The sequence below is a fragment of the Lupinus angustifolius genome, chromosome LG06 (genome assembly GCF_001865875.1).
Source record: "Lupinus angustifolius cultivar Tanjil chromosome LG06, LupAngTanjil_v1.0, whole genome shotgun sequence".
Classification (NCBI taxonomy): Eukaryota; Viridiplantae; Streptophyta; class Magnoliopsida; order Fabales; family Fabaceae; genus Lupinus; species Lupinus angustifolius.
Genome location: NC_032014.1, coordinates 3,964,427 through 3,979,111, shown reverse-complemented (window position 1 = coordinate 3,979,111; position 14,685 = coordinate 3,964,427). Strand labels below are relative to the sequence as shown.

The following is a 14,685-nucleotide window of genomic DNA, read 5'->3' as shown; positions in this document are numbered from 1 at the left end:
GAAGAAGTTGGGTTCTTAATCCTATTTTCCATCCTTGGCAGACTCGCATATGCTTTACACTTTAGGAAAAAAAAGATTGGAATGAGAATATTGACCTGCGAAAAGACTGAAATTTTGAATAAAGTGGCAACGGGGTTATAAGAATACGAACATAGCCAATATATATACAAATAAGGGGGAAAATAGTGTATGAGATTTTCAAAAAGGAAAGCAAACAATTGTAATAATATATAAATATTTCTTCTTGAGCCTATACTAAAATTAAATCAACTCCTCTCAAGTCTTCTTTTAATTCCAATTTTAGTATTGCTTGAAACTACTTAACGCAATTGTATATGGTAATGGTGTCCACAACTTAACAATGATAAGTTAACTGTTTTTCTTTTTTCTTTCTTGAATAGGTTTGGAACCCTTCTAAATATTTAAGTTATATTGTTTAATGTCTATATGAATAAGAGTATCACTTGCTTTCATAATATTTTTTTACTCTAATTTAAATTAATTGCCGATAAAGAAAACCATAAGTTGACTGTATATCACACTACAAGAGTACAAGGTCATGTCCCTTCCAAGATGGTGATATTTGAGATGTAAGTGAATTTAGAAGAAAATTTGATATAAATTTATCAATTGAATGGAATATTCTCAATCAATCACCTTTTCTAATGATTTAGATTAATGTACATTAACAAAAATGTACATTAGTGGAGTCTTACCCCTTTAAATGATGATCATAAGCTTTGACGGTGTGGAATTGAGGAGAAATTATGCTATTGTTGGAATTTAAATAAGAAATTTATATGATAGTTCTATCAATTAAATTAAATTTGGATGTTTCCTGTTAAAAGTAGCTTTTTACAATTTATAAGCACTTGAAACTACTAGAGAGTCAAGTAATGGAATATGAGGTCCATAATGAGTTTCATGATTTTTTTAAATATTTAGGAATAATTTAAAATCTATATTATTAGTTTTTTTAAAAGTACACATGTCATTATCTCATCTAGTACTAGAGAGTATGTATTTCTAAAGACTAATTTCTAGTGACTAACTGCAATGTCATTAATAATAATGATATTTGATTTAGAAAAATAGTATTTAGAATTCTTTTTAATACATTACTTCTATAAAACCATAAAATCAGATAAAATAGGCGTTTTAAAAATATTAAACATACCTGATTGACAATGCATAGTGATAAACAATGTCAATTTGGATGCGGTACCTAGTTAAGTATTTTATTGTAATGACTTTGGAATAGCAGAGGTACTCCCTTGCTTAATAAAATTTCTGATATAAAACAAGAGTAATTTTTTTTCAAATCCTTTAAGCAAACACGCAATGAACTGCAAAGATATAGGGTACTTTTTCTTATAGGCAAAAAATTGTATTTATAAGACACAAAGGTGCAAAATAAAAATAGGGTGATTAAAATGTTATTCAATTATTACTATCCCCAAAAAATGTCTACAACTCAGATTTTCGTAAAGAGCATAGGAATGAAGAAATTGCTTTTGTGGCATGGTGACATATATCAGCTTTTGAATCATCTACATTGTTATACAATGTTAAAATAAATTTATTAAAATCTATAATAATCATCATAAAAACAGCCTTTAAATCTGAACATGCTTTAAATAAAGACTGAAGGTATCGAAACTCACACAAGGCACTGAATGATCACAAATATTCACACCATGAATGTTCCGTAATTATAGATGCATACATCATTAGATCATTTTACTATGGATACAAGCCCGCGACCAGGGTAACCCCACGCACGGGACCTTCCCTCATCAAATCAAAAAAAAAATACACCCATTAGTGAATAGTCAATGGGAAAATTAAAGAGAATTTAGTCGGATGGTCTATCAGACTTATTAAGAATGATATCATTTCAGCTCAACTGAGAAGTCAGTGCAACAAAATTAAAAATGAAGTATTAATTCTGTATAATTAAAAAATACGTATATCAACAATGTCCTACTTAGAATGAAATGTCAATTCTTGTACATATTTAATACAATTTTATTGACCTCAATGACATTCACTAATCACATTTCTTTGTATTCTTTTTTCTACTTATTAGCAATGTTTAACTTTTGTAATATTAACTTTTCTCACACAAGTAATGTATGACACTTTTATTTTCAGGGATACAATAGTTAATAATTTTAGTATATATTTTGTATAACTAGCTACACATATTTAGTATTTTTAATAAAAAATGTAAATATTTACTTCAAATGTATACACTTTGGTATAAATTTTTATCCGTTTTATATATATTTATTCAAATAATTATATCTAATAGATAGAGAATTGACTCACAAAAATAAACTTTATAAATATTCACAACACATGTATATTTTTTATTTATCCGGGCCTCCAACTCTTTCTGATTCTGTCTGATTTTACACCAATTACGTTATTTGCAACTCCCAATATGAAAGCCAAGAGCATGAAACATAAATTCTCTCTAAAGTCTGAATCATATCCCTCGTTTTCCTTAAATATCTGGTCAACTGTTTCTTTGCTATGTTTCTCTACTTTTTATTTCACTCGAGTAGTATATATAATATTGCATGTCTTGCTCATATGAAGTTTTTATTTTTTTCTATAAGTAAAAGAATTTTGCACTTGAGTATAGCTTTTTCCAAATTTTGAAGTTTGCTTTGGCATTGTGATATTTCCAAGTCACAACCAACTTTCTTTCTGGAAATAATTATATAAGAACTCCACCATAAGAAACCATGTAATATTAAATCGAGGCACAAAAGGAGGGGTTATAAAGAAGGCTTTGGATTTGAAAGTACTGATTGCAAGGTGTTCACTAAGGCTTTGGGCATGTGGGTGAAAAAAGGAAGGTTGGTTAAAAGAAGCAAAAGGAAATGGTGTTAAAATTTAGGAGGAAAAAGGATGAAAAAAAGAAAGGGATGTGCTTTAGTCTTTTTTCTTTCCATCTTTATTTGCTTTCCTTGAGATTTTGCACGAACGCATGGAGTCATTAATGTTGAGATAACCCAGTGGGACACAATAACTCTTCGAGCAATAAAAAACAAAAAAAAAAAGAGATCACAATGTGCCAATATGCTTGAATTTTAATTATTATTTGAAGCTAAAGCATATAAATTAAGGTAATATTTGAAGTGTTAACTACTATATAAAATACAGTTTTGATTAAAATTATCTCTAATAATGTATATTGGAATTTTCAATATTGTATCCATTTTTAAGAAAAGTGTTTTAGTAATTAATGGGTGAAAATAGAAACCAAAACGACAAACAATTAAGGAAAAAGTTGTTAATACTTGTGTATTTTCTAAAATAGAAACCAAAACGACAAAGGCACTTTATTACAATTTGGATGTTGTCCCATTATTCCACTTGACAAAAATAAACGACGATGAATGACCAAACCAAAGCATGATAAATGAAGTTGTAAAACATGCAAAGGGAGTTTGTAGTCAAATGCAACCAAAAAGATATGGGAATGTAATCTTTCTTATTTAAGCTATTAATTAGGGATGAAGATCACATGTCTTTATTCATGTCTCACTTGGTTTACCAAGCTAATAAGAAAAACTCATTTATTTAAAAAGAAATTATAAATTTTTTAATATTATTTCGTGAACTTTAATTTATTCGGGACATAGAGATAGAAAAATTATGAGACACGTAATTTTTGTCCATTAAATAGAAATGAGAGGTATAACTTATCAAGACTGTGGCAAGAGATATGGCATTTATGGACTGCATTTTATTTTGTAAATTCTTATATTGTTGAGGTATCACTCTTGCTTCACCCATTTAATAAATAAATTTACATAAAAAAGCAACTAAACAAACCCGGGCAACAAAGCAGAATTAAGTCTCAATATTTCATAACAGTGCTTCCGAACCTTTTTAAGCCTTAAATAGTTTTTGCACTTGCAGTAACAATTACTCTAATAAATTGTTCTTTAAAAATTTATGCACGCAGTAACCACGTGATTTTGTCATTATAGTTCCATTTTCAAATTTCCATGGTAAAGATTATCATATACATACTATGCATGAGAAGATATATAGTATAGTCGCTTAATTGCTGCACGTATCGATGATTTTTATTTAGTGATGTCCATCAGCAATAGTGAATTAGAGAACTATTAACAATTGATTGTATTTAGACTTGGAAGACATGCATGTACGTCCTTTAACTTTTGGAGCTTCCTCACCATGTTTCAAAACATATTTTTAACAGGGAAAATAATATTTCTTTAAATAAAAAAACTTTTTCAGAAGCCTTTTAATTATTATGTTAATTTGATCTCAAAATAAATTCATTTAGACAGATACGTATTTGCTATTTAATTGCTGCTATTAGCAAGAATATTGGATTAATCGTATACATCTCTCAGAGCATCACAATGGCTGTTTTTGTTCTCCACGGTGGTGTTCTTATTCCTTGTGTTTTGTTCTTAAATAAGAACACTCATTCTTGAGGAGAGAAGAACAATGAAAATAACAAACCCAATAATAAGTACAAGCACAAGCATATTCATAAATATCAAAAAATCGAAAATCATTACAAAAAATTAAAATTTTGCATAAAGGAAAATTTAAAAAAGAAATTGAAAAACCCCAACTTGTATTCCTTGAAAGAAAATTCAACCGATTGCATATATATCAACAACAAAATTATATATTTTTTATTTATAATTGATTTCTAATATTTATAATAAATTATAACAATTTTTAATTTATCAATAAATAAGTAACTATTCTCAATATTTTGCTGTAGTTATTAAAAAATATATAAAAGTGTGAAGTAGGTTGTGAGACTTAAATAAGAATAAGAATGATGTTTTCTATTGTAGAAAAAAATATATTGTTCTTATTTTATGTGGACTTATAATAAATTATAAAATAACGTGTGAGAAGCAAATAAAAATAAAAATGCTGCTCTCCAATCTAGATGCTCTTAGACATTGATTGCAAAAGTTTGTCCTCCAAAGCACATTTGTTCTTTCTCAAGTAGAATAATCTATTTTAAACATGTGTCATAATAAATTTTGAAAAAAAATGTATATATTGATTATGTGTGAATTTTATATATTGTCATTGTATTATCTATCATACAAATACAAATGAAAACTGAATTATATAATAATTCTATATAAATACTTATATCTGCATACATTATAATCATAAATTTTACAAAGCCATTTAAACTTTATTTGCCACCTCCATAGAATTTAAAGTACCCAAAAACATAATCATTAGTTTTTGTGGTATAATTATGAGATTCCATACTTTAATTTCTATCGCAAGTCCCACTGCTCATGATTTAAAGGCCTCTGTCCTTCTAAAACCCCATGAAGTGGGAGGGGATATGAAATAGAGAGAGGGTTACACGTTGTTATACTAAAAACGAGACAATAGTAAATAATATATCATCTTGCTAAATTTTCTTTCAAATCATTATATCTCTAATTAAATAATATTTATGAAAAATAATAATTTATTAATAATTGGTTTATAAGTAATATATATATCAATATCTTATTGTTAGAAACATTTGTCAGAATATATAACAATACTCTAAATATAAATACTTGGATATAATATATTATTAATTGTGATTGAGTTATCCATAAAAATGCATTTACTATAAAAATTAAATCAGAACCTTATGGAAGATCTAGTAGCAGAGATATGGTGCTGATTTTAAATTAATTTCAAATAAAAAAATTATAAATCATCGAATCAATATACATGTCATAATTTAATATTTGACTCTCCGATACTAGACGTGATTTCAAGTTCCCAACCCATTGAAAACATATTACTTTATTTTTTTACTCTTAAAACATTTTTAGTTCTTTGGAAGGGAGAGAATAAGTCTTAATAATGAAATCTAAAATTAATGAATAAAAGTCAATATGGAATTGGTAGAAAACCATATCTACAAAAAAGGAAAAGTAATTTAGGGGAAATAAAGTTGGGAACAGTTTGTTCTTATTTCCTTTTAACGCTGTCTTATCTTTTATCAACCTCACTTTTTCACTTTTGAAAATCTTGCCATGCAAGTGTTACAATTGGCAGCATCATTCCTGTAATAGGACCCTCCCCTTTGGACCAGTACCATCATGAACTCATGTTAATTTAATATTTAAAAAAGTTGAAACCCAGCTTGAAACTCAAACTGAAATCACATTCATTGATCAATAAATAGAGTTTGAAAAAATAGGTACATAAAGTTGGAACCCGTAGTATACAATTACAATACTAGCATATATAGGTATACAGTAGCACTAAGTATTTTATAGCAGTAGGACCTGACTGAGACTGAGAGCAACGCAACCCTCCCCTAAAGCCTTGAGCTACTGATCCACATTTTTTGTCGGCAGTGATAAACCATAGCATAGTATTAGGGTGAGGACCATAGTGGGAGGGGATATGAGAAAGAGAGAGGGATGAACAATTTTGGGATTTGAATTTCCATGGATAAATCCTTTTAATTAAGTATGCTGAGTAATAAAAGAGGTAAATTGGATATTATAATATTCAAACATATTTGCATATATATTGTTTTGTTTGTACAATTTTTATGATTAAATACTACTTAATTTAACTTATTTTAATGTTATAATTATTTTATTTTAATATGATAAAGATGATGTGCATGTTGAATTCATGCAAAATGAGTCATGTGCACCAATTTTGGGACAACATCTTTTAATTTTCTTCCATGTACCTTTGAAAAATGCCTATATAGAAAAGATAAAGGGCAATCCACAAACATATATATATATATATATATATATATACAATATTCGTAAAAAACTATATTTATGTATAAACAATACAAAAAATTATATACAATCAATATATCATTTATTATTTATTTATATCACTTTATTTAAGAGTTCATGATGACCAAATATCATTTATGGATTATACAAAAATAGCATAGAATTTGTTACATTAAATATAGCTTTTTCTCTAAATAAAATATTGTGTCAAATTTGCTTGAACAAAATCTACTAACAATCTATTGGGTTTAGTGGTAAACAAGATTTACCATTATAATATTCATTATCCTAATACGTAATTCAAATTAAAAAAAGTGATGTACGAACAGTTCTGGACACTACTACTGAGTTTTGCAGACATAGATAAACAACACACGCATAATGTATAAATCAGAAACACAGACACAGTCCTCCAAATTATTTATTCATCATTACATTATGATTCAATTCCCCCTCGGTACACGATCTAAACCCCACGTGTCACGTCATTGTCGTAGCACGACAAATGAATAAATGAATGGGTTTCTCTGTCAGCCGTCAGATCTGCATGATCTCTGACCATTGCATTGCATGCTCCTTCTTCAAAGTAGAAAACGACCACTGAGGGTGACACCCTTGTTTTCACACACATACTTATCCCATGCGTCGTCGTTTGCACCTTATACATGAGAGAGAAATTACATTAGTTTTAGTAGCTCGAGACGTTTTTGCATGAAAAAGTTGCAGTGTGAGGGTCCATCTTTAACTCTATAGCTGACACAGTGTTTCATCCAATTTTCATGCAATCAATATTATTTCAGTATTCATGTCAGATTCTATACGGGATATATCAAAATTAACTACTATTTTACTTTTTTGTGTGTGTATGGAATACAAGATGCTAAATTCAGGATTAAAAATATAAAAACAAAGTCTAGCACTTTTAAAATATCAAATTGTTCATACAAAAATAGCATCTTCTTATTGAAGAAGTAGGGATTTATTTTAACATTTTCCATAATATTAAAGTATCAAATGGAAAAGCAATATAATGAACAATACTTCTTGAGGGAAATAAAGAGTGAAATTGCACAAAATTTAATATGAACTTAGCACTAAAAGTCTTCTTATATAAGGAGTTAATTATATGGTAGTTAGCACTATAATAAAAGGGACAAAAATGTTAAGGATCCAGGTCATATTCTTCTATAAGAGCATGAGGCCTTGTTGATGGACAATCAATAAGTGTATTTGTTAGCATTCTTTGAGATGCTAGATTTGCACCGACCTTGGGTAAGTCAGGAACGCAAATGACCTGAAATTTTGTAATCAGGTATAAAAAATTTCGTCTTTTTACATAATACAAGTATATTTCTTTTTTGAAATGCATACAACGACATTGTTTAACACATATAAACTTTATTTTTTTCTTTATTTACGTACAACTTGTTTTTTTCTTCTTCCATGCTTTCTTTTTAGCAGAATGATAAGACCTCCAGTGGACTCACTTGGTCATTTTTACCAGTACGTAACCCTGGGCCTAGCCTAGCATGTAGTCGTTAGGCCAAAAATGTTGGTGATAGAAGGTAAATACTTAGCAGATTTATGGAAAGAGCCTATTTGGAAGAGGTTTTTGAGGTTTAGGTATATATTTAAACAAGTTTGTATCTATGGTGATTGATTCTAGATGAATTAATTGGTATACGTAACACATGTTAAAGACGTACTGGTATGTGATGGGTCTTTTTTTGTTGATGGTCCAAACAAGGACATGTATGTATGGTGAAGATGCACCTCAGAAATGGATTTGGCTAACGTTAAGTAACATCTGACTTTGTTGTGAGACTTCATTGTATTGACATATATAACACTATTTATACAGGGACACAGATCACCTGTCCCCATTCCTGTCCCATTTTCCTGTCCCGGTCCAATAAAAAATTGACACTTCATTAAAAAAAAATTAAAAACTTAAAAGTAACATATGTGCATTACTTGGAAAAATCATATTGGCTTGGGACATGGGGACACATTGATTTTGGGACAGGTGATCCCCATTCTTTATACAGAGGCAAAAAACTTTAATTACATAAGGGATTTAATTAATGATTATTATTGTTGTCAGGTTAAGTTTGAACATCACAGTTTGAATGTATAAGTTATACTGTATAAATGGAGGCCTTTGCAATTTTCCCTTACTAATAAGTGTATGTGAGAGTAAGAGTGTCAATGCTTTTCAAGAAAAAAGATTGCAGATTCATCAATTATCTGCTTTTTTCTATAATGAAATAAATATCTCTCAAATTCTTACCTACCACCACTTTTTTTTTTGGTTATTACCTACCACCACCATTGATAACGTCAGATTAATATAATTTTTTTTCGTACTTTATAATATTAAATGCAGTTTTACATTATGAATAAATCATATATATGGTGCTAAATATGCCTCAAAACATGTACCAAAAAATATGCCTCAAAAGCTGTTAAAACCCATGACCAATGGCCGATGTTAATTACTACAATAATATAATCATGAAATTAGATAAACAAATTAAAAAATGTTGGACAACCAAATGTTCATATATATATATATATATATATATATATAAAATGCTTTCTAAGGCATGTGCACCAGATAGAAGTTTTAGAGTAGTAACCAGTAATAAGTTGTATGTTAACTACGTAAGAAAACAAAAGAACAAAATAATTAAATAGCGTATATAGAAAGTTGGAGGGGGGAAATAGTAAAGACAAAAGAGAGAAATTAACAAAAATTGACGCTAGAGACGTGTTAGAGGACAATACAACGGATGATAAGGCGAGATTCTCGCGGGAGCCAAAAGCATCATTCTTTTCTTTTATAGAGAGAGAAAAAGATATGGAATTTGGAAACATAACAAATAACAAATAGCAACATAGTCATAGGTAGAGAACAAAATGGATAACATAAGTGAAGAGAGTAGGGTTCAAGGGATGTCTTCAAATCCTTCTCACGTGACAATCGAAGTGACATGTCAAAGAGAAAAAGGGTGGGAGTGGAGAAGGACGTGTCTTATAATTGTAAATAAATAATATCATTTATAAATAAAAAACAAAGATATAGTACTTGCTAAGGGCCCAAGGCTAAAGACTCATACAACATGATGTGAGAGGAAGAGTGAATTTTGAATAGCATGTGAGTAATAAAAGCATAGGAGAGATTCACTTACTCAACCAATAAGTTTTTATCCCTCCTCCTGAAAGCAAACAAAGATTGATATGGTAAGTTAGGATTCACTTATTCTCATAATAAAAAATATGTGATTAAAAAAAACTCAAATCTAGTTTAGCCATAAGTGTATTGACATCTTACTTGAAAACCCATACTGTGAACCTTTTTGTGGCCCAATTCAAGGTGCTATGAATCTTTTTTGCTGGGATGCATTACCACTACTTGGATTATTATATCTTGATATTGCAATCCTAAATCACTTCAGTTAAGCTCAATTTGCATTTCATATAAATTGAATGGATATTACATGTTTCGCTTTTAATTTGCTGCCATTGATTAATTGTGCTCGACATTTATGTGTTTGGTTTATGTTTATATGATTTATTATCATAATTTGTTATATGTATTTCCTCCTATGAGTAAAAAGTAATTTTTTTGGTAAAAGCACAATTATCTCTCCTCCTAACCAGTACTGTTCGGAACATAATAAAATATATGTCAATCTATCAAAAAAAAATATTTTCTCATAATAGGAAAATATATAGCTAGAGCTGGGGTTGTTTGGGGTAAGATTAAAACTTGAAGGCCACTGTGGTATTCCCAAAGTTAAGGGGTGGGTGGGTAGGTGATGAAAACTGTCAGGAGAAAGCAGAGTTAGTATGACTTTATCTTTATCCAAAAAATTCTGAACTATGAATCATTCGATCATAATTACTTACTTTTAATACCTAAGGTCTTAGCAGGATTTGACGTTTGCTGAAACATTTTATCACTGTTGTGAGACAACAGTGACAAAAGTGCTCTGCTTATGTAGTAATAGTTAACAATAAACTTTCTCCCTTCTTTATTTTCGAAGGCACATTTCACTTACACATGTGGACCAATGTTCCTATACATTGTTCACTATAATTCTAGACTGAATAAAGAGAACCCCTAAGCTGATGAGAAGATTTCAAAATCAGATATGCATAGCAGCAGTAGTGGTGTGTGGACCATTCTAAAATTAAAGATATACAGTCTATGATATATGATCTCTTTCATTAAAATTTACTAGATTTCCTTAACACTTATATTTGTCTACTATGGTGACTTTCTGGCTAAAATTTTTCTTTATATGTAGTATATTTTCCCTTCTCAACATCTCATAGTGTGCACTACTTTGTAGTATAATTCAGTATGGTTGCTCTGTGTGCCCGAAAATTTAATAAAATTGGTCAGCATTTCAGTGATAGTTATCCACTATGTCAATAATGTAATGCCCATTACTTAAAGCCAGAAGCACTATTACATATTACGGAGAACGGCCTATTTGGCGATAGAGCACATGCAATCAAAACAAGCTAGACAGTCCCAAAGAACTGAAACAATTTCAACCCAATACCAAGATTAAATTAAGAGCCCATTCCAGTTAAAAAAAGATCTTACAACCAATCCATTATCTCTATTGAAATGCAGCAACAACAATATCCCAATGGGCCCAATATTTGCATCTTTCTATTTCCCATTCTTTTGGTATCTGTGTGGGGATTTCCTGGGTCTGTCCATAATGGTAGTTTCACACCAATGGGCCCAATAGTTTCAAAAAATCACTTTAATGATAATTACAATTTTTCAGTTCAGGAATTAGGGTTTAACGAATGGGGAAGGAAGGGGATTTGTGGGACGATTCTGCTCTCATCAATGCCTTCGACCACGCCATTTCTACTTACAAGGTTCACAACCATTCTTCATAAACTCAAAATCTATTTTTTCAATTTATATTGTTTTTGTATTTCAATTTAATTAAAATCCACAAGCTCGTGCTTTTGATGTTTATTCTGAATGAGGCACTGATAGGTTCACCTCAGTTTGAGGTATTTGGTTATTGGGTGAAACAAATTATGTATTAATATGATAAATCTTAGAACGTGTTAATGATAATATATGATATTCACTCTGAATTTCGAATTGTTATTTCACTGTTTTTACAGAAAATGCATAGCATCAAAAACAAAGATTGTTTAGCTGATCCAGAGAGAGTAATTGACAGCAGCACTGGACAAGATGACTCTAATGTCGAATTTCCAAATATTCACACTGCAAGGTAAAACTTCAACATGGGCTAATGTCGCGCATTTGAATTAAAGCCTTACTATGCATAGTTATTGATTAAAAAAGACTTGGTTCTTGTGTTATTGTTTTTCAGTTATATTTTTTTCTTTTTTATTTCATAAGGGCAGTTCCACCTATAACTTTATTGTGAAAGACTAAATTGGTCCGTTCTGCAATTGGACACAGGGATGTTGACGAGAAAAACAATATTCCAGCTACTGATCCAACTGATTCAGGTGAAAATAGTTGTGTATCGAAGTTGGAAGAAAATCATGTTGCAGAGTCACAGCAGTTAGACCAACCTTATCTAGATTCAACAAGTGGGCAAGACATCCATAACGCGCATAATGGTTATGTATATGCACAAGGTTCAGATGATTATAATCAATTAGTTGCACAGTACTATGAACTTGAGGAGAAGAGGCTGAAGGTTTTGGAGCAACTTAATCAATATGGTGGGTCTAATTACCAATACCAATATGCAGCTGATGCGTCTGGTTCTGGCGTACCATATTCTAATTCTCAAGATTATTCAATGTCCACATACCAAGTTTCTGATCCAAATGTTGTCTGTACATGTTGCCCGTGTTATAGTGAAAGTCTGCCAGCCACATGCACATCAGTTCCCAGTTGTTCTCTGGGCGGATCAGGTGTTGGTAGACCTCATGACCATCATTTTATGGAAATGGATCATAAAATGTTATTTCCCAGTGACGATGATAAAATCCGGAAAATGGCAATGGGAGCAGCAGAGAAGGCACTTTCTAACATTAAAGCCACTGTTTCTGGTGATTCTAATGTAAATGAAGGTAAGCTTGGCTACCTAAGAGCAGACAGGTTCATGAGTATACTAACTTAGTTTACAATATTTCCCTCTCATGTTTCTGTTCTTAAATGTATTTGTTCTCTGATCCTCGTAAAGATGAGCTTGTCCACTTGACATTGACGCACAATGCCATTTTCTTGCAGCAAGGAGAAATAATTTAGGAAAATGCCAAATTTATTTAAATTGAATAAACCTATTTTTTCATAAACACTTTTAATTGAATAAAAACCTGGAGTCATTTTAACTTCACTGAAATGCTACTTACCTTCTAAAACTAAAACCCAATGCTATATGCTCTTGGCTTCATTTTTGTACTTGTGTCCTTAGATGTTCATTGGGGTATTTTTTGCCCTGGGCTTATTTTCTGATCTTGGATCCATTTTGTGCACTTGAAGGGCTTCTAGCTGATAACTTGAGTGCAGATTTTGTTATCTTGGTATTATTATTGTTTGGAGGGTGACCCTTGGCGCAGCGGCCAGGTTCTTGCCTTTGACCCGAAGGTCACAGGTTCAAATATAGGAAATAGTCTTTCTGCTGGTGGAAGAAAGGCTACTTATGTCATTGTCGACCATCTACCATCTCTGCCAGCTGGAGCCCTATCTTTGGGACACCCTTTTAATATTATTATTATTGCTAATATTATTATTTACCAGTCACAAACTATTTACCATTCTAATTCTTGTTTAGCTATTCCAAGTTGTCATCACTTAAGGTTTATAAAAGCATGCTGTATCAGTTTCTGTTGGAATGACAATAATTAACAGGCCCTATTATTACGTCTTTCTTTCTTAAGTTTCATTTTTAGTTGTTTTAACAGGCACCAAATTCTTATACGAATATTTTTTTACTATCTTAAGTGGCTTTATTTCGTTATTGCTGAGATTTTCTCTGATGCATATGATACACATCATAATTTTGATATCTGTGTTTGCTCCATGCATTTCAGAGAAAGAGAGAAACAAATCTGCACTTGAACAAATTAATGGATCAGAAACGGATCTTACTGCTGTTTTGAATGCTTGGTATTCTGCGGGATTCTATACCGGAAAGTACGTGTTTATCTAAAGTAACTACATTTTTTATAAATTTCAAACTTTGCTGTTAACCATCATTTTACTTATAACTATAAACAAATGTACTATCTGTTAAACTCTTTTTGACATAAAGGTTTGGCAAGATATCCTCTTGATATTTTGCACCGTCAAATTCAAATCAAATTAATTTGCCTGCCTATTCGACTCTGTCTGTTTTCATTGCTGAATATTGTCGTTTATATACCGTGGGGTGAATAATGATACCTAATTGTTATATGCACTATTTATATAGGCGTGCATTAAATTGGAGCAATTTTGGTTTATCCAAATGATTAAGTATTTGTGTGTGATTGACACTTTAGAAGTGTAGTTGTTATTACTTCAAAAGCTGATAGATTTGCTATATTGTTGAGCTGAACCCACCTGCATTATCTACTTTTGTCATTGTATACTGACTGCAGTTATGATTGATTTCAGGTATCTTGTTGAGCAATCCATTGCAAGCAAAAGACAGAAATAAACTTCTAGACTTTAAGATGGTGGTAAAAGGCTTCTCATACAAATTTTGTCGATAAACTAATCAGAAATCCGTTATACAGTTCAATTGCATTTATGCTTCTTTGTGAACTCTGGAGGATGGCCCATTATAAAATATTACTTCTGATGTACTATAGAAGGTTTTTGGTGTAGCGAGTTCTGGCCTGGAATGCTAGAGACCTCAAAATGCCTAACTCGTATTCCTAA

The 14,685-nt window shown here is 30.7% G+C and overlaps 1 protein-coding gene across 1 annotated transcript; it reads left to right on the top strand.

Annotated features, from left to right (window-relative positions):
* LOC109349074 lies at nt 11,594-14,685 on the top strand. Its single transcript, XM_019589723.1, has 5 exons — nt 11,594-11,702; nt 11,961-12,073; nt 12,268-12,890; nt 13,854-13,956; nt 14,419-14,685. The coding sequence occupies exons 1-5, from the start codon at nt 11,628-11,630 to the stop codon at nt 14,459-14,461; spliced, it is 957 nt and encodes a 318-aa protein (XP_019445268.1). The 5' UTR covers nt 11,594-11,627; the 3' UTR covers nt 14,462-14,685.